The following is a 24,884-nucleotide window of genomic DNA, read 5'->3' on the forward strand; positions in this document are numbered from 1 at the left end:
CTTTATGAAAAATGCTAGGTATTTTTTAAGTGTTCTTTTAATCTGCTCTTAGTTTTAAGTGAATATTATTTTCAAAAAATGCAAAAAAAAATCCTTATGTTTTCTCACTTGATTTTTTTAGAAAATAATATCAGCTTAGGATTTTACTTTCTTTATTCAACTCTCGATGATTGTTAGCGGGAAGGATTCCCTATATAATTCTTCAATTTTGTTTGTATTTGCTCACTAAAAAAAAAAAAAAAAACAAACAAACTCCCGGTGATTGTTCCCGAGTCGACTCATAAACCTTGTTCAAAGCCGTTCTTATCTTAAACCCTTTACACTGTCACTCTGTTTCAGGCTTTCAGCTTCAACAGCTACTCCTACTCCTCGCAATGACTTCACTTTCTCTCCTAACCAATGTTTCCCTCTACCCAAACAACTTCATCCAATTCCAGTCCCAACACAGACAGCAGAGGCTTACCTTTCCCAGAAAAATAAAGATCATATGCTCAGCCACGGAGCAACCATCACAACAACACCCCCAGAAGAAGAAGAACGTGGCAGAGAGCAAGAAAGGGGTTGACCCAGTTGGCTTTCTTACCAAACTCGGAATTTCCCATAAAGCTTTCGCTCATTTCCTCCGTGAAAGGTATGTATAAACAAGATATCAGAGAAAAAAAAAAGGGGGTTAAAAATAAGAAGAAAATGTGGTGGTGTGTTTGGTTGATAAAAGATAGTGTTAGCAAGAGAAAGAGGATAGAAATTTGATGTAATAGATTTTTTGCTTTTTCTTTAGTAAATTGTTAGTGTCGTACATGTTGTTTTAATCAAATTATGCAGGCATAAAGCGTTGAAGGACCTCCAAGATGAAATTTTCAACCGTCACGTCAATCTCAGGGACATGTCTTCTGGGTTAGTCCTATAAAATCCGATTTTGACTTTTTTTTTAGTAAAATATTTTCTGTTTGTTTTTTAGATTGTGTCGTCTAGTTTTGGTTTGGTGGGTAGGACACATCTAATTTTTGAAATTCGAAGCTCATTCTTGGAAAGGATTAAGTATATGGAATGATCGAACAATTATGCTGAATATGTTTGTGAGAATGTAGATGATGTAGTTTTGATTTGTGTGCAATTGTTTTTGGTATGTTTTGGTCATAAGGGATTCAATGTAGCTGACATGTGTTGGTGGAGTTGAGGCTTTGTTGAGGTAGGGCTGATTATTCTTGGTTTCTTGTCTAGATTTGAGATATTGGGCATGCATCGCCATGTGGAGCACCGGGTTGATTATATGGATTGGGCTCCAGGTTCGACATTATGCTCAAATGTTTCTTCTTTTCGTTAATGTGATTCTCTAATTTGATTAATTATGAAGGAAAATTTTTAGCTTCAAGGTTTCTCTAATTCTGATCTAAAAGGAAACCACTTACCATTACAAACTTTTTTGTTATATTTTGTTTTTCTGATTTCTACCAGGTTTTTAAATTAGTTGGCCAATAACTTTCTCATTAGTTAAATAATCAGACAATTTAGATTTTTTAAACTTAATCCTTCGGTTTGTATCTTCTTCAGCTCAGTTGTTGAACTAAAAATTGCGTTTCTTCTATCTGAAATATATGCTGACTTCCATCCTAAGCCATATTTAGGATGACTCATTGCTACTAGACACAGATTGTCTAGGCTGATAACTGGATGCAATGGCCATTATCATCATTTTGTAATCTGCCCTTAGATCCGACTTCCATTTTGTCCAAGTCCTGCTTCTCCTATGTTGTGAATTTTAAATTTTTTTTACTTATAAAAAAAAAAATTAAGCATGTTGAATACAGGTGCTCGCTATTGTGCACTGGTTGGTGATTTCAATGGTTGGTCACCTCAAGAAAATTGTGCAAGAGAGGGTCATTTCGGCCATGATGATTATGGATACTGGTTTGTTATTCTTGAAGATAAGTTGAGGGAGGGAGAAAAGCCGGATGAACTCTATTTTCAACAGTATAACTATGTTGATGACTATGATAAAGGTGACAGTGGTGTTACCATTGAAGAGATCTTCAAGAAAGCAAATGATGAGTACTGGGAACCTGGAGAGGACCGATTTGTTAAAAACCGGTTTGAGGTGCCAGCAAAGTTGTATGAGCAAATATTTGGTCCTAATGGACCGCAATCTTTAGAGGATCTGGAAGAAATGATGGGACAAATGCCAGATCCAGAAACAAGATATAAGGCATGGAAAGAACAGCATAAAAATGACCCACCTAGTAACTTACCTCCTTTGGATGTGATTGATAATGAAAAAGAGTATGACATTTTTAATGTGATTAGTAGTCCTGAATGGTTAAAGAAAATTCGTTCTAAGAAGCCTCCCTTGGCATACTGGATAGAGACACGTAAAGGAAGGAAGGCATGGATGAAAAAGTACTCTCCAGGTATTCCTCATGGAAGCAAATACAGGGTCTATTTTAACACTCCTAGTGGACCATTGGAACGAGTGCCAGCTTGGGCTACTTATGTGCAACCAGGTAATTTGCACCTACCAGAAGTCTTTTGTTCATTGTATCTTTTTGTTGCGCAACAGATCCTCTTGTGCGATTTCTTGTCTCTTTTACTTGTACAAAAATACAGTTTATAATAAATAAAGACAATATCTTTGTGATGCAAATGACCAACAACCATATTGACTCTCTCTCTCTCATAATATATATAACATACACTCGTGCACGCACTTAAATACACATTTCTATCAATGTATTTATGTATGGATATATACTTATGTAAACATTGTGCTTAAGGTTCTGATATGAAGTTATGTTAGTAGTATGATTCCTTTTAGGTTGTCCACCTTGCATATGCAGGACTAGCCAATATGATTATGCATCTTGTTCCTATAAGCTACAACTATTTATTGAACAAGTCTAACGCTGAAGGGAGCCTCATGTATTTGAGCATTCAACTTCTGAACTTAGGGACCCACCACTACGCCTTACACTTCTAATGATATTTTTCGATTACTTATATATATATAGGCAGTATGCCAGTGTGGTGAGGTGATTTGTGGGTATGGATTGACTCATCTTTGGCATACTGAATTGTTTCCATCGGTTTTTTCTTGTGGGTCATTATACTCGGGGTCCTGATTCTGTTATTACTAGCCTCATCAATATATTGTGCAATCAATTTTGAGATTTGAGCATTTTCCCTAAATCAGCGCATGCCTTAAATGTAGAATCTGCGGCAGCGAGGTGCAATTTCTATTTACTGCAAGTGCTAAGCACAGGAAATACATGGAGTACTTTGTCTGCTTGTAACTCTAGTGGCTACCACTTATTTTGTTAGGAGCATCTTTATAGCAGTCTTTTTTCTTTTTTCTTTTTTTCCTTTGTAATTATTTCACATCTTTTACAAGTTTTTGGGCATGTCTCGTTAGAAGTACTTAATCTAAATGTTGATTTTACTCAGATTCAGATGGAAAGCAGGCTTTTGCGATCCACTGGGAACCACCCCCTGAATCCGCATACAAGTGGAAATACACACACCCAAAAAAACCAAAGTCATTGCGCATATATGAATCCCATGTTGGAATTTGTGGATCAGAGCCAAAAATATCTTCTTTTAATGATTTTACAGAGAAGGTAACTCCCTGGTTGTTGCTTTATTACACTACCCCTTCAATACGGTGATGTGTTATTCAATTTTTTCAGCTATGCACCATATTATTTTCAATACAGGTCCTTCCTCATGTAAAAGAAGCTGGATATAATGCAATCCAGTTGATTGGTGTTGTGGAGCACAAAGATTATTTTACTGTTGGTTATCGAGTGAGTTAAACTTTTCTTTTCCCTTTTCCTTGTCCTTTCCAACTACAAAAAAATTGCTAATATATAACTTTAGAGTTCCCTAAATTGCGGACGTCAGTATTCACTGTTTTCTTTTTGTTTTTAACCTGCTGGAGCTTCAGATTTCTAAATTATATAGGCTTTGTATTACCAGAGCCTGATCCATGCTTTTAAATTATATGCAACTTGATCTAGATATGAATCTGATCAAACATCTCTTGGCAATGCAGGTTACTAATTTCTTTGCTGTTAGCAGTCGATATGGCACTCCTGATGACTTCAAGCGCTTGGTTGATGAAGCACATGGTTGTCATTCTTTATCTGATGCCTTTCATTTTATTGATTCATTTTAAATATTTTATTGATGCCTTTTCAAATGGCTGAATGAGTTCTCGTCAGCTTAATAGGATATGTGAGAGCTACATCTTCTTGGAATAAAAATTATATTTATATTGCATCATATAGTACAGTTGGTCTGAAAAGATGATTAGAAGAAAAAGTGAAGATACTCATATAGATTTGTACAATGTTATAGACATACACTGCTTATAAAGAAACAAAAATATTCACATACACACAAGTAGCAGGTAGTATGAAAATTCAATAAGCCTCATTGAATACATTTACTGTTTAACTACGAAATATCTCACCGTGCAATATTTAGACATGACCACCTATTTCTATTTTTGGCATAAAAATTTGTATTTCTTACCAAAATTTTCTGTCCTTTGTTGTTCACTGTCAAATATATCTTACATTTTACAGGACTAGGACTGCTGGTGTTCTTAGACATTGTCCATTCTTACTCAGCTGCCGATGAGATGGTTGGACTGTCACTATTTGATGGATCAAATGACTGCTACTTTCATACTGGTATATGTTCAAACTCCTAGTGCCTCTTCTTTAATTGACAGTAGGTCTCTCCTCCAAGTTAGTTCTTTTTGCTTCCCTGCTGCGGCTTAATGAGCTTGTCTGTGATCTGGCTCATGTTCTTGGGGAAGAAAAAACAAGGTAAAATGCATCTATAGATCCTATAATTTAATGCATTTCTATTAACACTCTTAGGTTTCCAGTTTTTCTAACCACGCCTCATATGGTATCCAATTGTTCTAATCAGCTACTTCCATCCAGTTTTCTCTTTAAATCATTAACAGAAATTAGTCATATGGGATGCACGTGATCCTACACTCTCATTACTTGCTTCTTTCTATAACCACACATCCCGTGTTATTTAATTACTTTAATGACTCATTTTTGTTGATGATTTAACAAGAACTAATACATTAGGAATAATTGGATATCTCAAGGGGTATGATTAAAACAACTGAAATGAAGGGGATGTCAATAGAAATTATAGAATTACATCAAGCCACTGAGAGTGAAGGTATACTACCCCCTCAAAAAAAAAGAAAAAGAAAAACTTCAGTTCTGTATGCATTATGCTTAGTATCTTAACAAACATTCCTGGGGCATGCCTTGTTGTCTAGTGGAGATAAAACGCATCCAAGCTTTTTAAAATATGTCTATCCCTAGCCAATAGGCTCTGTCTCAAATGACACTTCCTCTAGAGGGTGAGGTTTTGGGTTCATGACCAAATGAATACATGTGTAACTTACTAACCAAATAAAATGTGGCAGTCCCAGTCTGTGACATGTAACTTGTAAGGGTGCAAGCCTCATTTGCTGAAGAGCAAATGCCATCAAACCTACTTTACTGCATTCAGCTGCCGAGGCACATGCCTTGTGGAATCATATAGTAACTAAGATAGGGTCCTGAAACATAATTTGCATCTGTGGTCAAGCAAGAGAGAGAGAGAGAGAGAGAGAGATGTGTCTCTAGTGACTAGGGGCATTGGTTTTTGTAACTGACTAGTGGGGAAAAGTGGACCGTGGTCCTGTTAATGCAAGAATGCCTTTTCTTAATTTGTAGGAGTACATATAAACCGAACTGTTATAAGGTCAATCAACAACAGGTAAAGAATATAAACAAAGACTTTTGAAGTCTTGCATGCATTGAGATATTTTTCACCATGAAAAATAATTCTTTTCCTTAGAAGCTTCCATATGTTTGCTATGAAGTTTTAGAGTAAGTTACTTTTGCCCATATAGTATTTTGGAAGCTGTATGTGCTGATGAACCACATATTTGGATATCATATGTAGTTATGAGCCAGTTTTCATCTTTTTGTATTATCTCTAAGAGTAATGCTACTCTTCACACCCATTTTACACTAGCTGACATGACGAACTTTTAGTGGTTTCCCATATTAGCTACTTAAAGCACACTATGTCAACCGATGTGAAATGAGTGTGAATAATAGTATTATTCCATCTCTAAACAGATGTCCTTCATAAACGTTTTTGTTGTACAATTGAAAGGGTCAAAATCGGTGCAATGAGCTTACAGACTGATCAATTAACCTTTGTTCTCTTATTCAAATATCATTTATTTCTGCATTCAATGTTTCCTACTTGAATAGGCAAACGAGGGCATCACAAATACTGGGGTACCAGAATGTTCAAATATGGCGACCTTGATGTGCTGCATTTTCTTCTCTCAAATCTGAACTGGTAACTGCAAAGGAAGCAGTCATCCTTTTTTTTTTTTTTAAAGCATTAGTGGACGAATGTGATTGCACTGTTCTTTTCAGCCTATTGGTCTGTGCTGATATATCTGCTAGTAGTTTATTTTTGGGGAACCTGAATATTTCTTTTCTGGCATGGCCCCTTTGAAAGGATAATGTTAATGTTGCTTATGCAATGATGTTTGAACAGGTGGGTTGTGGAGTATCAGATTGATGGTTTCCAGTTCCATTCACTCTCATCCATGATGTATACGCACAATGGTTTTGCTTCTTTTACTGGGGACTTGGAGGAGTAAGGCATCTGTTGGAACTTTTTCATTTTCCACATTACCCCCATCTACTTTATTCATTTTTATGACACTGACGTCAGACTATCTTAAGCTTAACAAGTGCACTTTATATTCCAAAAATATGGCATCAATCCCTTTGGTATTAAAAAAAATGACTTGCTTTCATGTGCAGCCTTTCATTAGCCTAGGGAAGGTTTGGCTTGCAAGCTATATTTGACTAAAACCATGACTTTTATGCTTTACACTCTGATCTTATATACAGAAGATTTTAATTGGTTCTCCTGATATATGGGACTTCTGATTTGCATTAACTAACACCCAAGAAATGGTTAAATTGTTGACAGATGTAACTGCATTGGGCACTAAAATATCGAACTGATGATTTTTGACCTTATATCATTTTACTTCAGTACCCTGTATTCAGCCTCACAATTATTCATGAATCCAGCTGGTTTCATTGTTTGTCCCATCTCGTTTATGGTCAAGGTTAGTTGACATTTTATTTGATTGTAAACTGTGTTCTATTGCAGGTACTGTAATCAATATGTTGACAAGGATGCATTACTGTACCTCATTTTGGCAAATGAGATCCTGCATGCTCTTCACCCAAATATAGTAACAATTGCTGAAGATGCAAGTATTTCATGTTGTTCACTTCTATTTCCTCTAAAAACTCAACAAATTTAATTGCATCTTTTTCTCTTTCACCATCAAAAGTATATGACAATTTCTTTGTTTTCTTCGAAAGTAATAGTATGGATTGAATTTTAAATGAAATACACAGCATCTATTAACTGCACATGCGCACAAAAGACATCAGGAAGTTATCTCAACATAATTACAAAAATTCTTTTATTTATAATTCTAATTTAGCAGCAGATAATATATTGGTTTTTTCTATTATTTACTATGAACTATGATATGATTTCTTTACTATAGTGAATTAGATTATATAAATTTTTGGCGCCATTTGGTTTTTGCTTTTCAATTATAAAAATAAATAAATAAATAAAAAACTTTTAGTCTTTTGCCATTCCTTCAAATGACATCTTCTCCCCCTTAAGAATAGTGTGGAGGGTGAAGCCATTGGTTCAAAAGCCACTAGGTACATGTGTTACTTACAAAGAAAAAAAGAAATGAAAAAGTGGAAGTAATAAAAGGAAAAAAATATGATCCGAGAGAATAGGGAAAAAAAGGGAAAAGGAAGGCATGTTTGGTAACTTTGTCATATGTTAAACTCTCTGTCGGATCGTCTATTTAACACAACCCTTCCAAGCTGGTTGGGTTGAGAAAGTGTTTTCATATCTGGCTTGAGCTAGGGTAACTTTTTCTTGATGGCATGGAACTTCTTCTTCTTCTTCTTTATTTATTTTTTATTTTTTTTATTATTATTATTTTTTAATTTTTTTACAAATGAAGTGCTAAGAAAATGTCTTGCTTCATTTATATCATTTGCCCATGATTTGATTTGCAGTTAGTTTCTAAAAAGTATTCTCTCTTTTTATCATGCTAGGAAATTTTGTTAATACTTTATTCTTTTGGATATCTAGGGGTGAAAACCGCTAACCATAACCGCATCCGCTAACCGCCTATACGGTTAACCAACGGTTATTTAAATGGTTAGCGGTTAACCGTTTTTTAAAGGAATTTTTTTTTAAAAAAAATTTGTGCTTGGCTCAACTCGCCATTCTCCCTGGCTAGCTGAGTACTCGAAGTTTGGCTCTTGGCTCGCCTAACTTAAGTGCTTGACTAAGGCAATATGTAGAGGATTAGGGAAGGACATGTGCTTTATATAGATGAGTGAAGATGGAAGTGATGGGTTTTTTTTTCGATGTGGGACAAACAAGAGGCAATTGAAAACACTTGTAGTTGTCCGTGTGGGAGTCTGGGACAAGGCCAAGAGGCAAATTGAAAACCTCACTCCCCATGCGTCAGTGTTCTTGGCTTCATGCCCAACTCATCTTTTTAAAAACTTAATATTACATTATATAACATACAAACAATATATTTTTATTGTATATTAAATAAATTATATACAATTAATATATATTCACTAATGTTACTTATATATATATATATATATATATATAAAGCGGTTAGCGGTTTTGAAAACACAACTAACCGCTAGGTGGTTAGCGGTTTTTACTAACCGCTTCCAAAAGCAGTTAGCGGGCGGTCCTATGGATATCTATTGTTATTTATTCATTTCTTGAGTCCTTTTCCTTCATATGGCATATTATATAGGTTTTTTTCATTGTGTTTTCTGTTTTTTTTTTTTGTTTTTTTTTTTTTTTTTTTTTTGGAGCTGAATTTAATTTTTTATTTTTTTTTTTATCAAATTTTCTTTGCTTTGTTTTATTGTTCAGGCAACCTTTTATCCCGGTTTGTGCGAGCCGACTTCTCAGGGTGGATTGGGATTTGATTATTATGTTAATCTTTCCGTGTCAGAGATGTGGTCATCTTTTCTCGAGGATGTTCCTGACCATGAATGGAGCATGAGCAAGGTTGTATTGTTTGATTAATGAGACTATGCTTTTTTGTAGTTAATTCTTTAAATGTTTATTTTCCATTCCATGATTCCAGTATTTATTGAATTAGATTTATGCTGCAGATAATCAGCACATTAATGGGGAACAAACAATATGCAGAGAAGATGCTTATGTATGCTGAAAATCACAATCAAGTAACCATATGCTCTAATCCTTTCTTCCACATCTTTAACTCTTTCCATATAAGGACATAATTTATCTTAAAGATTTTAGCTTACTTATGTATTATATTATTACTATAACTTGCCATTACAATCTTGCATGTCAGTCAATATCTGGAGGGCGGTCGTTTGCAGAAATATTGTTTGGTGAAATCAGGGAGCATTCTCCTGGCTCAAAGGAATCATTGCTTAGAGGGTGTTCCTTACACAAAGTATGATATGTACCCACTGTTGTAATCCTTATCCTTTTCCCTTTTTTTTTGATAAGTGAAAAAAACAAGTTAGGTAAAGGAAATTCCTTTTTTTTTTTTTTGCTACACAAAAAGTTCTTTCTCTATTTGTCCTTAGGCCACTGTTTTGGATAGCAGAAGAACATGTTCCGATGTAGGATATATTTAATAATGAAATGCATTATTCGAAAAAGGCTTTCTGTTTATTGAAAAGACAGGGTGCCCAAAACTAGCTCCCTCTTATTTATTATATATTTTTCCTTCCCCACCCCTTCTCTCTCTCACTTGTAACATTTGTATTGAAATACTATTGATATTATATACATATAATGTATGTCAATAATGTAAAAAGGGAGCATTTTTAGGTGGAGTGTGAAGCAAATATTTTTATTTTATGTAGAAAATTTCGTGATTTTGATTGGTTTATATCTATTCACTTCTTGTAGTAACTATTTATTTTTCATTGGACTTGACGTAGATGATCAGATTGATTACATTTACGATTGGTGGTCATGCTTACCTGAACTTCATGGGCAATGAATTTGGGCATCCAAAGGTAAGGTTACATTTCCTGTACTATTCATATATACTTTATTTCATGTGACTGAAAATCTTCTCATGTTCCAGCGGGTCGAGTTCCCAATGCCAAGCAACAATTTCTCATTTCAACTTGCTAACCGTCGTTGGGATCTTTTGGCAAGTGGAGTGCACCGTGATTTATTTTCTTTCGATAAGGTGTCAATCTAATGATTTGTATTACAAATTTTTATTCTTGTCATCATGGCATGCTTACGTGATAACATCAGGGTTTCCTTTCTGTGAGAAGTGACTTGGATATTATAGTGGCTGTTGTCAAAAAATGCTGAACTGCTCAGTATTTATATTAGAGTTAGTATAATTTATTCTTGGTTCTATGGTGAAAAAATATTGGTTTAAGTTGCCATTTGGGCTTATTTTATGACCTTTTAAAGATGTTTTGGTGATTAAGCAGGAAATACTTTGATATTATGGTAACAGATCATGTTACTTTTTCCTCTTTTCTAGGACTTGATGAAGTTTGATGAAAACGAGAGAATACTTTCAAGAGGTTTATCGAATGTTCACCATGTTAATGACACTAACATGGTATGGCAACTTGCTTTTCGATTCAATTACTTGATACATATTCAGCTCAGTTAACCAGTTTTTACGCTTCACCAATTCGTTTGTGGTAAGGTTTGTAATGTCTATGTGCTTTTATGTATCTGGAAGGCCAGAGTTCTTACTTCTTCCAGGAAATAAGCTCTTGGTGTTGCTACTTGTTTTAGTTTCCCCATTCAGCGTTTCTTATAGAAATAAGTTCTGATAGTACTGTCAAACCTTGAGTCGTTTAGCTTTATAATAATGATTTCTCTGTTTAAACTCAATGTACCTTATCTACATCAAGTCTCCTGGAGTCCAACAGCGATTTTTTTACTCTTATTTTTCTGTACAAAAAACACAAACACATACATTATGTAGTTGGTGCATGGTGTACCATTATTTTGTTTATAACTGCTGCCCTTCAGAAATCAGTACTTTCTTTGCAATTTACAGGTAATCTCTTACATGCGAGGTCCTCTTCTCTTCATATTCAATTTTCATCCAACAGATTCTTATGAAAGATACAGCGTAGGTGTAGAGGAAGCTGGAGAGTATCAAGTAAGTGTTAATGTATTTGTAATTCTTTTATTGTTCAGATATGAAGCTTTAATTCCTGATTGTTTAAAACACTTTATCATTGTGATCTGGGTACGGCCATTTATACGAAGATACTGGGTGTCAAAGGCACCTCAAGTACAATATATAAACCGTGATACGGCTCTATAGTGTTTGTGTTTGGCATTATCAACTAAGTTAGTTATCTTTGTTAAATTGAATGGTTTTAATTTTTGTGGCAACCTTTGCATTCAGAGATACTGCAGATCAATATGAGAGTTGTTATAATGAAACAGGTTATATTAAATACTGATGAAATAAAGTATGGAGGTCTAGGGCGCATGAAGGACAACCAATATCTTCGAAGAACCATTAGCAAAAGGTAGTTATTTACTTTCTTGAATCTTTCCTACCTTCCCAACATTTTTTCTTCTATCTTGATCTGACATTTCTGTCTATGCAGAGTTGATGGCCTCCGAAACTGCTTAGAAGTGCCCCTGCCTAATCGGACTGCCCAGGTTGGTACATTCTCTTGCATTTTTTGTGTTCTGGATTTCTGTTGGTTGCACATCAACTTGAATGCTTTATATTCTTTGCTACAAACAAGGAGGAGGTTGAACACATCCTATAGGTTGCCACAAACAGGGGCGAAACCACGTTTATGGGTGGGGGTTTCGGCCCCTAAAAATTGTAAAAGGCCTCAAAGTAAATGTTTTTATGAGTATTCTCATTACAAAGTTTATTTTTTACCCCCAATTTTTCCGTCAAGTTCTAGTTCCACCTCTTACCACAATTCATATAAAATGATTGTAAACATCATATACACTACTTGCTCTTTGATATATGATGTAAAATAAGCAAATGAGCATGAAAAGGCTGGTTGCTTCCTTGCCATTTTCAGAGGCTTCTGCATTGAGTCATTTCTGCTTCGTTTCTACTTATCTAAGTCCTGCTCACTACCAGCTTCAACAAACGCTTGCTTCAACTAAATATTCCATGCTCAAAATAGTCTCTAAAACTAAGTATCATTTATCACCTGAATTTGTTTGATGTGGAGGTAAATTCTTTTTTGTCTTTGCAGGTTTACAAATTAAATCGGATCTTAAGAATATGACCAGTTTTCTGTCTCAAAAAAGAATTTATGCAGCAGATTTCCAAGGATAAGCTAATATCAACTTCTCATTCAGAAGGGAAGCACCAGACCTACCAATTCTCCATCTGTTTGTGGTTCTTTTTGGAGGTATAGAATATTGGAAGCTTTGCTGCACTAATATCGGATATTGATCTTATATCGGCCCAAGTTTACAATTGGGTAGTTCTGAATTCAAGATGAGATAATAGAGTATGATAATAGGAAGTTTGGAATATAAGTAGAGAAAGGCATGTAAAGGGCTTATTGTTGTTTTGGTTAGAAAATTAAATATCCTCAAAGCCTTTTCAGTTTGTAATGTAAATCTTTTTTTGTTTTTGTTTTTGTTTTTTTTTTTTTTTAATTCCAATGGTTAAACTATACAACAATGAACACATTAGAACGAATAATTTTCGTATGAATTTTTTTTTTTTTTTTTTTTTTAAAAAAACATTGAAATTCAATCTCCTAAGTCAAATTATAATAGTGGAAATTATAAGCGTGCTGCTAGGGATACTTGGAGTTGTTTTAACAAGTTTTCTTATAAATTGACTTGAGAGTTCATAATTACTGGCATGATTTAAGCAAAAACTGACTTTTCAATTTAATTAATTTGCGGTGGATATTTTACTTAGGTGAATTATATATAGTAAAAATTATAATATTTCAAATATTTTTCAAATCATATACATTTGATTATAGAAGAAAAAAGAAAAAAGAAAAGAAAAGAAAGAAAAAACAATGTGGGACACGAAATGAAATGCCCTCGGAAAGTGAACTCACGCGACACGACAGCGCGAGTACCCGTGTCCTTTAAACAAAAACAACTCTACAGGCCTTCCGACGCGCATGCAAAGCACGTGGCGTTCCCTCTCCGAAACCCCAACTAAACTTTCCCACATAAGAACCAAAAATACAAAATAAAAAATAAAAAACACCAAAGACCCTCCTTCTATCTCTCAATAGAAAGTGAGGTAGTGCGTGTTCCTTAAACCGATGGCGAATCTTCCCCAATCGCTCTCCATGAACGCGCCGTTTGGGGGTCCGAGCGCGTCGGCCCCGAGCGGCGCCGGAGCTCCGGCGACTAAGGACCGGAAAATGGCCTCGGCCGAGCACTTGGTTCTCGACCTCAGTAACCCTGAGCTCCGTGAGAACGCCCTTCTCGAACTCTCTAAGGTAACTAATCGCAATGGAATGATTCGATTTGATCTTTCTGTTATTATCATTAATATTCTATCTATGCCGATATATTGCTCCTAGGTTTTTTTTGTTCATTTTTTTTATTAGTTGCTCATTGAATTTTCTTAGGGATTCTGATTTAACACGGGAAATATCGGGGAATGATGTTTCTTGTCTTTGATTGACTGCATATTGTTTGGTTGCTGAGAAAACTGAGGAAAAGAAATGAAATGAGAGTGGAATTTTGTTTATTTGATGCCGATTAAGAAGCTCGCCTCAGTTGTATAGTGGAACTAGCGTGGAGACTTCTTTTTCTTTTTCCTTTTCTTGGGGGTTCCTTTTTCTTTTTTTTTTTTTTGGTGTGGGGAGCAGGAGTGCTGTTTAACCATTCTAAGTTTCTGCTTCACTTAGAAAAATGTAATAAATTTCTTGGTAATCAAACTGGACATCGAGACCAATATTGAATTATTGATGGATGTAATTATGTTACCCGATTTAGATGGAATCATTAACTTTGGCGTGTTTTGTAAATTTGTATGGATCAGGATCGTCAAGATTAACTAGGGTACCTAGATTCAATTCTTGATGAATTTGTTATATGTTGCCCGTTTTAGGTGGAAATGTTAGCTTTGGCAGGTTTGTTATGGATCAGGATCTAGGTTTCTAAAGATACTTCCACCGTGGAGTTTTTAAAATCCTAATCACCATTTTTAAATTAAATGGTGCCATTGTCGTACTAGCTAGGTGGCTTTCTCTTGTATTCTTCCTATGTACCCTGTGCCTTACGTTTTGAATAAATAAATGGTGCTACTTCAGCATTTGCCATTAAGTGGGACACCATGAATTAGGAAAAATTGAAATCTTCTAAGTGTGGTTATGTTGAGTTGGCAAAAGCTTAATAACTTTCTTTGAAAATAGTGGTCAAAGATTTCAAGGATTCCACGGTGGATTTACTCTAAAAAATCTAGAGGATCCTAGTTGTTCATGTTTTGTAGGGGAAAAAACAAAAGCACTGCTGTATTGTGCATGCTATAGCGGTTTTGGGTTTAAATTGGTTTGGTGTTCTGGAAAATGGAGATTGACATAAATGACATGAACACGTAACAAACAAGTAGACATTATGGGTTATGGCCTTCAAACTGTCATGGTGGTCTCACTCATACGTAGTTTTGTAGACAACATGGGTTATGACCTCAGAACTGTCATGGTGGTCTCACTCATACTTAGATTTAATTGGTTTTTCTTAAAATAGTTATAATTTTTAAATTGGATATTATTTTGATGAGTAAATCAATGAGTGTGACATGCTAGAATGGGAAAACAAACTGGTTTCAAGGGTTGATGGACTAGGTTTCCAATAGTGTGGATGACTGTTGTTATAATGATCATTATGCTTCATAATATTAAAAAAGGGAATATCGGGGCAAAGCCCTAGATACCCCCGTTATCAAAAAAAAAAAAAAAAGAAAGAGGAAAATTATGCTTAACCACCTCAATTGGCCACCCCATTTGTAGTGTCCCCTTAATATTTTAATTTGGTTAATCTACCATACCAATTTACCATTGGGGTTGCAATGTCCCCTTTGCCCCCAAAAAGACAAAAATACCCCTAAAAAAAGAAGCTAAAAACGTTAATTTTTTATTTTATTTTTTAAAAAATAGCCCACTCACTGCATGGGGGAAACGGGGACATTGCAATCTCAATAGTAAATCACTTTTTAAAAAAAATGGTAAATCACTAGGGTACATTAAACAAATTGAAAGATTGGAGGGATATTGGGTAGTAGATTGAGGAGGGTAAGTTTAGTTTTCTCTATTACAAAATATGGATAAATCTATTCTAACATTTAGATACACCTTGAGAAACAATTACGGTGGTATTTGATTGAAAGTACTGCATTCATTACCTAATACACTGGGCTTATAATGTTGAATGTATGCGATATAATCTTTTGATGAATGTATATATACATATATGCAAATGTATCCTAAACTTTCATGTCAGCAGCATCAAATTTAAACCATGATTTTAAACTTGCATTGTTATGGAGATAGCCAATAGAGAGAAGTTCTGGCAACGAGTGAGACTTTTTGATCATGTTCATAATTAGGGTCTCAATCAAGAAACTTTGAGTTCAAGTGATTGGAGCTTTTTTATAACTTATTGCTGTCTACTTTTCATCTGGAGCTTCTTTGTTCAAAGCTTAGATGCTCTTAAAGATTAGCAACACTATTTAATTCATTGACAACTAAATCATTGTGTTGTAATAAGTTAATTGGGCATTTAAATCGACACATCATACCTCTAAAAACTAGTTATACATTTTGTAAGAGATTCTAGGGAGCTTCAATTGTAACTTAAACTAGTTCTTTTGGTGTGATAGCACATATGTATCTAGTGCTTTCCCTAAGTCGTTACAAATGGTATTTGAGCAACTTAGTAATACCATGTATCATTGGAGCATTGCATGACTTAGGTCATAACGAGGACCTCAGGAATTTGATTGGAGGAGATTATGACACCATAAGAAATTAGTCCCACATTGGGAAGATGAATTGCCCACATTGAGTAGGTAGATTATAAAGATACTCATGAGTGTTAAGTCACACATTGGATCCTTACTATGTGAAACTAAACTTTATAAGTGATTCTAGGGAGTTCTAATGGTAATTTGACTAGTCATTTTGGAGTAATAGCACAGATGTGACTAACACTTCCTTGGACTCAATTAAGAATTGAGATATTATTTTTTTTGATAAGTATAGAACTTTTGTTTATGAGAATTGAGATATTAATTTATAGAATTTGAATTTAACTTATCAAAAAAAAAAGAGAATTGAGATATTATAAAATTTGAATATGATTTATAATTTTTTTTATTTATAAATAAGTGATTCATTGAAAAGCGTAGAGGGGCGTAACCCTAGTACACAGGAAGTATACAAAGAAAAGCCCCACTATAGACAAAAAGAGGAACATAAAGATAAAAATTGAGACATGGTGAAAATCTTAGTCACACTACAAGCTTCGGTCCAATGGAACAATGTTTGAATAAGCAACTTTTTGAGCTCTTCCATTGACCTTTCTTAATCTTCAAAGCATCTTGCATTTTGCTCTCACCAAATGATCCACATAAGACACAATGGTGCTATTCACCACACCTCCTTAGCTGAAATATTACCACGCTGACCTCGCCACTACACTAACAAATCTGCCACCCCTCCGGATATAACCCATGTGACTAACTATTATATCTCCATAACCATAACCCATTGTTGGTCTAGAATTGATAGATTTTTATTATCTCCTGACTGGGATGATTTATAATTAATTTTATATTTTGAAAACCGTCTTGCAAATCTCCTTTGTTGTTAAACTAAGGCATTCACTCCCTACCCCTCCATTGGGATAGAGAAAAAGGGATGTTATTATCTCTTTATAAGCTCTAGATTTAAATTTGTCTTACCTGTCAAAAAAGATTTAAATTTGTCTCCTTAATTTGAATATGTGTAGGAACATAAATAATTTGTTATAGCCGTTGAGGTAAATTACCTAGTAGTTTGATACCGTAGCAAGGGCTTTGGATTATGAGACACCTAAGTACCTGTGCTTATAAAAGAAAATTCTTTTTTTTTTTTTTTCCATCCCAAATGAGAATCTTTTTGACTTTATTATCATTTGTTTTGTCTTTTTCAAGTAAACAATATAGATTATGAAACACTTGGGATGAATTTAGACTTGTGCAATGATTGGTTTTGTTGAAATTTTTGGATGAATTATGTCCGTGTTCTTATCTTTGAATGGTTAGCCATTGTATGCTGCAATCATAATCATAAACTTGTGTCTGCCTTTTGGTTTCATTTTTTAGAACAAGGAATTATTTCAAGATTTGGCTCCTTCACTGTGGAATTCTTTTGGTACTATTGCTGCACTTATACAGGTATGCCTAATAAATTTACGTTTGTTTCTTTTTCTATTTTAGAAAAGAGAATTATTTCAAGATTTGGCTCCATTGTTGTGGAATTCTTTTGGTACTATTGCTGCACTGTTACAGGTACGCTCTTTTTGATCGTCAATTTATGTTCTTTCATTGTTTCCCCCCCTTTTGTACCATATTCTTCATGTTTTGTCAAGAATTGGTCTTAATAGCTTATATACTTGGTCTTATAAAAGAATTTCCTTGAAATTCCTTCCCCAGTTGCTAGCACAATTTGCTAGCTTAGAAAATCTGAAAAAAGGAAGAAAGCTGGAAGCATCTGAAAACAAGTATCTACTCATATAATTATCTCAAAATAAAGATTTAAGCTGAATTGTAGAAAGCTCAACACCATTAAAGGTCCAATTATTTCTCTCCTCCAGATAATCAATATTATGCATAGAGGAGTAGCATTACATATTGATTCATTACTATGCCTTCCCAAAAGCCCTTCCTACATGATAACCTTCAAAGTCATCATTCAAGAACTCCAAACAATGAAAAAGCGGAAGACCAGAAATCTCGAGTGACAGAGTAATGAGGCCTTAGATGTTTAGCCTAATCTCCAGTAGACTTGCACATACAACACCAATTAACAAGAATCGTATTCCTTTTGATGACTGATCTACAGTTAAAATCTTCCCCAATTTACATGTCCAAGCCACAGAATCAACCTTCTTAGGAAACAACTCCCGATTAGATCCTCTCAAAGCCTCATAAAAAGAATGGACATCAAATTCATCATTACACTTCAGCTTCCAAACAAAGCTATCGTCCTCTACACCTAGTGGGAGATTAAAAATAGAGTAGATCAAGAAGAGAATCTACTGTTTCTAATTTCCAATATGAAAAGCACGAGTAACTTCTAAGATTTCATGAACCAGTGTTCCCATTTTCAGAAGACTCCAAATAAGAGTAAACAGAACAAATGGTGAATATCACTACACAGGAGAGGAGGGATGATGAAGGAATCAAGTGAAAAAAAAAAACTATATTATAGATTGAAAATTATCCTGTGGTTCGCTAGTTGATAAATGGTCAATCTATCTTGTGATCTCAGTTGCAATTTTATATATTGATATAGCTGGTTTAAACATGTGGTTTCAAAGTATTTCTTCTTTGTCTTTTTTCTTTTGATAAGGATTTGACATATCAACTCATTATCAGTGAACTTATGTCATTGCATGTGGAGGTTTTGTATTTGAATTATTCTTTTCATGCTAAATAATCACTTTACACAAGCAAGATTTTTTGTTTGCTCTTGTGATTATACGTTTTGCTTTTGTTCCTTAGAAGTTGAATCTCCAAAATTGGAAATATTTTGATCTGTGATTCACAGACAGGATCTTATGATGCTTTCTTTCCATAATTTTGAACCTTTTTCTACTTTTTTTTTTGATAAGTAAACCTTTTTCTACTTGCAGGAGATTGTTTCAATATACCCTGTTTTATCACCGCCAAATCTAACTCCTGCACAGTCGAATCGAGTTTGCAATGCTCTTGCACTTCTTCAGGTAAAACGGTTTTCCTTTTCATATTTGAACCTTCCAGTATTGTATGAACTTTATACTTCATTTTGTTTAATTTTGGACTACAATTATGTCATCATCTTTAGAAGGTGAGTTTGGAGTTGAGTTGTTTGATTGCAATGATGAAGCACCTTTGGCTTGTTTAAATATGTCAGTTTACTTAATTCTTCTGGTGCTCACCTTAAATAGATGGAGAAGGCTTTGTCAGTTAGTTCTTAGCAGAAGTAACTGTCTGCTACAGGTGGTTTAAATATTGTTGGTTATCATATTCCTTTCCTGTTACGTCTTTTAGGCTTATTATATAAGCCTATATGACTGATTTTTTATAAATTATCCTACAGAATGGTTAAACTCCCTCTGGAATAGAGCAAATTGGCGCAATTATAAAGTTCTTGTGCATGTGTTGCAATCAATTTGACAAAAAGTAGCTTTGGTTTTCTATTCTAGCCTTGCTACTAGGTTTTTTTTTTCTTTCCCCTCATCATGGACATTACTTGCTTTTTATACTTTAGGAGGACAAATGTAGGTTGCATCACTTGTTGTTTGTTCATGAATCTCTGTTTGCAGGTTGTGCTGATGCTTTGCATTCTTTTATGTATTCTTTTTACAGTGTGTAGCCTCTCACCCGGACACAAGGATGTTGTTCCTCAATGGTAATGTTATTGATATCTTTGACATGTCTTTTTACCTGCTTCAATCTGGTCTTATATTCTTGATGTAATTGCCTAACATGCGAGAGAACAGAATATGTAAGTTAAGCATATTTTTATGGAAGTCTTTATAGCGTTTTGCAGAAGTTCTGTCATTTGCATTGAACCACAGATGTAGCCCACAAATGTGAACAGCAATCACAGCAGTATCTGATACAGTATAATGGATTAGATCATGTTAAAATTATAAGCTATGGTTAAACTGATGGTTGGGCTAGAAAAGGGTGGGGGGTTGTGGGTGATGTGGAAGATAGATCAAGGTGGGCAGGAGGAGAGAGCTGTAACATCTCTTGTACTAGATCATATTTTTATGATGAAGCCCATAACAAATGTGCCGATTCTTTCATTCTGCTAGTATATTTTCCACCTATTAAAAAGAAAAAGAAAAATCCTTCCACCAGGTTAGTCCAGTTAAAATAGTGTAATGGTTTGTGATTGAAACTGCTGGAAGGGTGTGTATAATATATTAACTAGATGATAATATATAAACTAGCTGGTCAGGTGGTATAAATCCTTTCTTGTTCAAATATCTTCAATTGAGTTCCACCAGCGGCACAGTTGGATAGGTACCCTCAGCAGTAGCTTTAGCTGCTTACCTTGAACCAATTGGAATAGCCCTACCCATATAGGTATATACTAAGGCAAATCAAATTGGCTTTAACTGGACTGCATATGAGATAGGAGGATTTTGTTAGAGAGGGAGTTCACCGGGAGGAGAAGAAGAAGAAGAAGAGGCGGTCTTCCTGGTTTGATGACCTCTTTTGAAGTTCTGGTTTCTATGTTTGTTTTCAGTAATTACCTTGTACATATTGTACATGGAACCTTAAGACCTTGTACACCATTATTGCTTAAAAAAGTACTTACAGAAGAAATGGCGAACCTTAAGACCTTTCTCCATAAGAAAGATCATCTGGTGGTAGTGGCATTCATAAAAGCGATATGTGTTATAAATGTTCAGGTTTCAAATACTGACTTCCAGATTTCTTTTTGCAGCTCATATACCATTATATCTGTACCCCTTCCTTAATACAACAAGCAAGTCAAGACCATTTGAATACTTGAGGCTGACTAGCTTAGGTGTCATTGGTGCCTTGGTGAAGGTATTTCATCCTTGCTGACGTTTATACTGCTTGAACTCATGCAAATTCTTATTTCACTTTAATTGATAGTGATAATTTGATGTTTTGCATTGTCTTCAGAGACATGAAATTTTGTATAGAACATTTACATGCCAGTTATATAGCTAGCACTCACCTATCAAAAAAAAAAGTTATATAGCTAGCACTCGTGCAGATGGAAGTAAATGAGCAAATCAATCATCATTCTATTTACTAATCTCGGGCAAGGCCAAAGTAGGTTTTAGGATAAAATGAGAGAAAATAAACGGCAAGCAGAAAAAGAAAACATATTTGATTTTGGCTATAAGCAAGATGGATGGAACCTTATTATTATATACTGCAGCTGATGACGGATAACCTTAATTTTGGTTGGCAGACTTCAGAGAGATTTGAGTTTTTAGTCACTGGCTTACATATTGGCCCTGAAAATACCCACGGTAGCTATATTCAGCCAGAGAATGGCAAGCAAGTAGCCAAATAACTATTGCTGAGAAATTTGGCATGTCTTTCCCGTCCCTGACTCATATATTGCTATCAATGGGATTGCCGACTTTGTCCATATAGCATTTATGTTTGTAAAGCCTTCACCTGCACAATGTTCTTAGATGACTATCTGCTTTTTTCTTCTTTTTTTCTAATAATAATAAAATGTTCTTAGATGACTATCTGCTTCACAATGTTCTTAGATGATTATCTGCTTCACAATGTTCTTGGATGACTATTATTAATTGAAGCCGACTTGTAACCCTCTCTGAGATGGGGGAGAAAGGTATCTTCACCTTCACAATGTTCTAAGATGACTATCTGCCTTTTTTTTTCTTTTTTTTTTTTCCCTAATAATAATAATAAAATGTTCTTAGATGACTATCTGCATTTATTAAGAAGTCATTGAAGCTGACTTATAACCCTCTTTGAGATGGCCTTGAGTCCTGTTGTGTTAGTAAAGCACGGGGATGTTTAATTCATCTGAACATTTATTGTGTTTCAAATAGTCTTCATTTAAACAAAGAAAGTATCGGATATTATTCATGTATAACTCTGCTTTTTATATTAATATTTACTTGCAGTCTGGCACATACTAGGACTTGGTTGTACCTCTCTCTCTCTCTCTTAGATGCCCACACGCATGCACACACACAAAAGACTGATATATTGTGTGTCATAATAAGTTGCAAAATATTTCTTTATATTTTGAATGAGCTTTTTCTTTTTCTTTTCCCAGGTTGATGATACAGAAGTTATTAGTTTCCTTCTCTCGACAGAGATAATTCCGCTGTGCCTTCGCACTATGGAAATGGGCAGTGAATTGTCAAAAACAGTTGAGTAATCTGATTTTATTGCGCTTGACGTCACTACCTGCACTCTGCAATGGCGCTTGAGAACTGGCCTTTTAGAATTTAGGAGTATTGCATCTGATCTGTTCCTACTTGAAAGCCTTGACATATTGAAAATTTCCCCCTTCAAAATTTGTTTCTTTTTATTATTATTTCTACATCACCCTTATTTCTGACAAAATTTTGCTGCCAAGCTGCATAGGAGGCGCCTGATTATGATTACCCATGAAACAATGATGTGATGAAATATCTGCAAATGCAGAAATGGACACATTCCTTGCTTTTCAATACTTCTAACCGTTTAAGCCAGTCATTCAATTTCCATGTTGTGCCCAACTTATCAAGGCCTTGTCCTGACTTCCTGGTATTGCATTCTAAGGTTCATAAACGTCTGACAAAAGTTTTCTGATGGCAGGTTGCAACGTTTATAGTTCAAAAAATTCTGTTGGATGATGTGGGCTTGGATTATATTTGTACCACAGCAGAACGGTTTTTTGCAGTAGGTCGAGTTTTGGGGAACATGGTTGCAGCCCTTGCTGAACAACCATCGTCCCGACTGTTGAAACATATTATTCGTTGCTATCTTCGATTGTCCGATAATGCAAGGTTGGTTAAGTAGATTGCAATTCCAGTTGTCAGATACTGCTCCCATATCCTTCTCCCCCCTCTTCTCAGTTCCCTGGATTTTTTCTCAATAATGTTTGTAAGTTATTTGTTCTTGGACTTTTATGTTGCAGGGCTTGTGATGCGTTAAGAAGTTGCCTTCCGGACATGTTAAGAGATGCTACTTTCAGTAGTTGCCTTCGTGTAATTATTTCTTTTCCCTATTGGTTGCACTCTTAAAGTACATTGTGTGTTATGTAAGTAATTAAAGTTGTTTTTAGGAGTCTTGTGGAGTAGGTTAATTTTTGCCCTTTAATTGAGGTTTATTGATATTGGTGAACCCAAATACAGGTGCTGTTTTGAACGGTCATGGTAACTTGTCTTTTAAACGAGGGGATCATGCGTATAACATTAGGCTTAATGCTGGAAATTACATTTTTATTCCACAGTGTTGATATAGCAGTTTTCTAACTAACTCTTGGATTAGTCATTGTTTAAAAAAAGTACATAATGGTTGGTTGGAACTGTTACATTAGCATTATAAGATAGTTGTGCGATAAAAATGTGATATATACCATTTCTTTGAAGATATATGTTATCTTTCTTTGCCATTTAATACCGAAGATTTTTTTTTTCTTCCTTAAAGAGTTAGGTTTTTCTACATTCAGAAGAAACAATCAAGTGAATTTGACGGGGAGTGCTAGGGAGCCAAATAAATGAACCCAGAAAAATTTTCAAATTGACATGGTAGATCATGAGTGGCAGACAAGGGAGAGAAAATTGCATTTTTTTAATTTAAAAACTTTGCCACGTCAATTTGAAAATTTTTCTGGGTTCATTTGTTTAGCTCCCTAGCACTTCTCGAATTTGACAGTCTACTTTTTTTAAAAAAAATTTTGTTGACAAAAATGCAAATCACGTAATTCTGCACTTCAATTTATTTTATCTTACTTCACCGTATTGTTTGGCCGGTTTCCAACTTCTTGGTCTTAATTTATGCTTCCAGGAAGATCCCACCACAAGGAGGTGGCTGCAACAGTTGCTTCACAATGTTGGAGTAAATCGGGTTCCCACACTTCAGGCCGGTGGATTTGATCATATGATGGTTAACTAATTTAAATTATGCCATGTTATTAGACTTTTCATATTTTGTTTTTTGTTTTTTGTTTTTTAATTTCTTTTTATTTTTCCTGCTGTAGACTGGCAGTAGGAAGAGTGGCTAATCTATCTTTTTAATTCAATTTAATGGCCCTAATTGGCAAAGTTTGCTTCTTGTAATTAGTGATGCATCTAAAATTACTTCTGCAGTAATGCAGAAACCAATCTGATTGTCGAATCATCTGTAAGCCAATGATTTCTTATGTGTAGTTTCTAGTGAATTCTCTCTTGCCCCCAGCCCCTCCATTGAGAAGTTATGCTGGTTGCCTGTTTGATTTCAGCCAGTTGAGTTAACTGCAATTATGCTTCCCCCGTGGAAATATTTATTTATTCTCTTTCCTCGTTGGATTGCCAACACAAATTTTTTGTATATTATCCATGTTCTCCGAAAATATGCCCTGATTAAACTGAGTGTCGAGGGAAATATAAGTTCTGTAATATTTAAATTATAACATGATTTAGATGACCATTGTTACATTCAATTGTACAGTCTGGCCCAGAAGAAGAAAAGAAATCATACATTCTACGAGGGTTTCATGCATGGCAGTATGGGAAATGGATGCAGATTTAATAGGATAGAGATCTTAGCAATTTTGTTGTACATATTGCTAGCCATTTGAAAAAAATGTGAGGGCGCTTTTATAGGTTTATTTGTCCAAGCATGTCTCTACAACATATTTGCTGTCCGTAGCAATTAGACTCAAATTGCTAGGATCTGATCTGGATCCAATTTAATGAGTTTAATTTTACTATCATTTCATAGAACATTGCTTGACCAACTTCTAACTAGGGAGCAGATCATTCAATGTTTTATTTTTGCCTTTTTCTTTTTTTTAAAAAAAATA

At 34.8% G+C, this 24,884-nt stretch overlaps 2 protein-coding genes across 3 annotated transcripts; both read left to right on the forward strand.

Moving 5' to 3' along the window:
• Positions 1-266: 266 nt before the first annotated feature.
• On the forward strand, positions 267-12,770 carry LOC132175455 (1,4-alpha-glucan-branching enzyme 3, chloroplastic/amyloplastic). Its single transcript, XM_059587407.1, has 21 exons — positions 267-631; positions 823-894; positions 1,222-1,286; positions 1,809-2,498; positions 3,436-3,608; positions 3,705-3,794; positions 4,043-4,118; positions 4,578-4,685; positions 6,291-6,381; positions 6,586-6,687; positions 7,216-7,318; positions 9,052-9,189; positions 9,297-9,368; positions 9,503-9,607; positions 10,104-10,181; positions 10,253-10,360; positions 10,670-10,750; positions 11,201-11,305; positions 11,599-11,684; positions 11,766-11,820; positions 12,384-12,770. Exons 1-21 carry the CDS (start codon positions 375-377, stop codon positions 12,414-12,416), a joined length of 2,688 nt encoding a protein of 895 aa, XP_059443390.1. The 5' UTR covers positions 267-374; the 3' UTR covers positions 12,417-12,770.
• Positions 12,771-13,368: 598 nt separating this feature from the next.
• LOC132174423 (uncharacterized) lies at positions 13,369-24,381 on the forward strand. 2 transcript variants are annotated; one of them, XM_059586083.1, is made up of 9 exons: positions 13,369-13,607; positions 17,480-17,551; positions 19,012-19,101; positions 19,727-19,769; positions 20,820-20,926; positions 22,167-22,262; positions 22,694-22,884; positions 23,016-23,085; positions 23,888-24,381. In XM_059586083.1, the coding sequence occupies exons 1-9, from the start codon at positions 13,428-13,430 to the stop codon at positions 23,993-23,995; spliced, it is 957 nt and encodes a 318-aa protein (XP_059442066.1). In that variant the 5' UTR covers positions 13,369-13,427; the 3' UTR covers positions 23,996-24,381. The 2 variants fall into 2 exon arrangements, with proteins under 2 accessions (XP_059442066.1, XP_059442067.1); XM_059586084.1 differs by lacking the exon at positions 17,480-17,551 and adding an exon at positions 17,594-17,665.
• Positions 24,382-24,884: the final 503 nt, after the last annotated feature.

This window comes from Corylus avellana, chromosome ca3 (assembly GCF_901000735.1).
Source record: "Corylus avellana chromosome ca3, CavTom2PMs-1.0".
Lineage (NCBI taxonomy): Eukaryota > Viridiplantae > Streptophyta > Magnoliopsida > Fagales > Betulaceae > Corylus > Corylus avellana.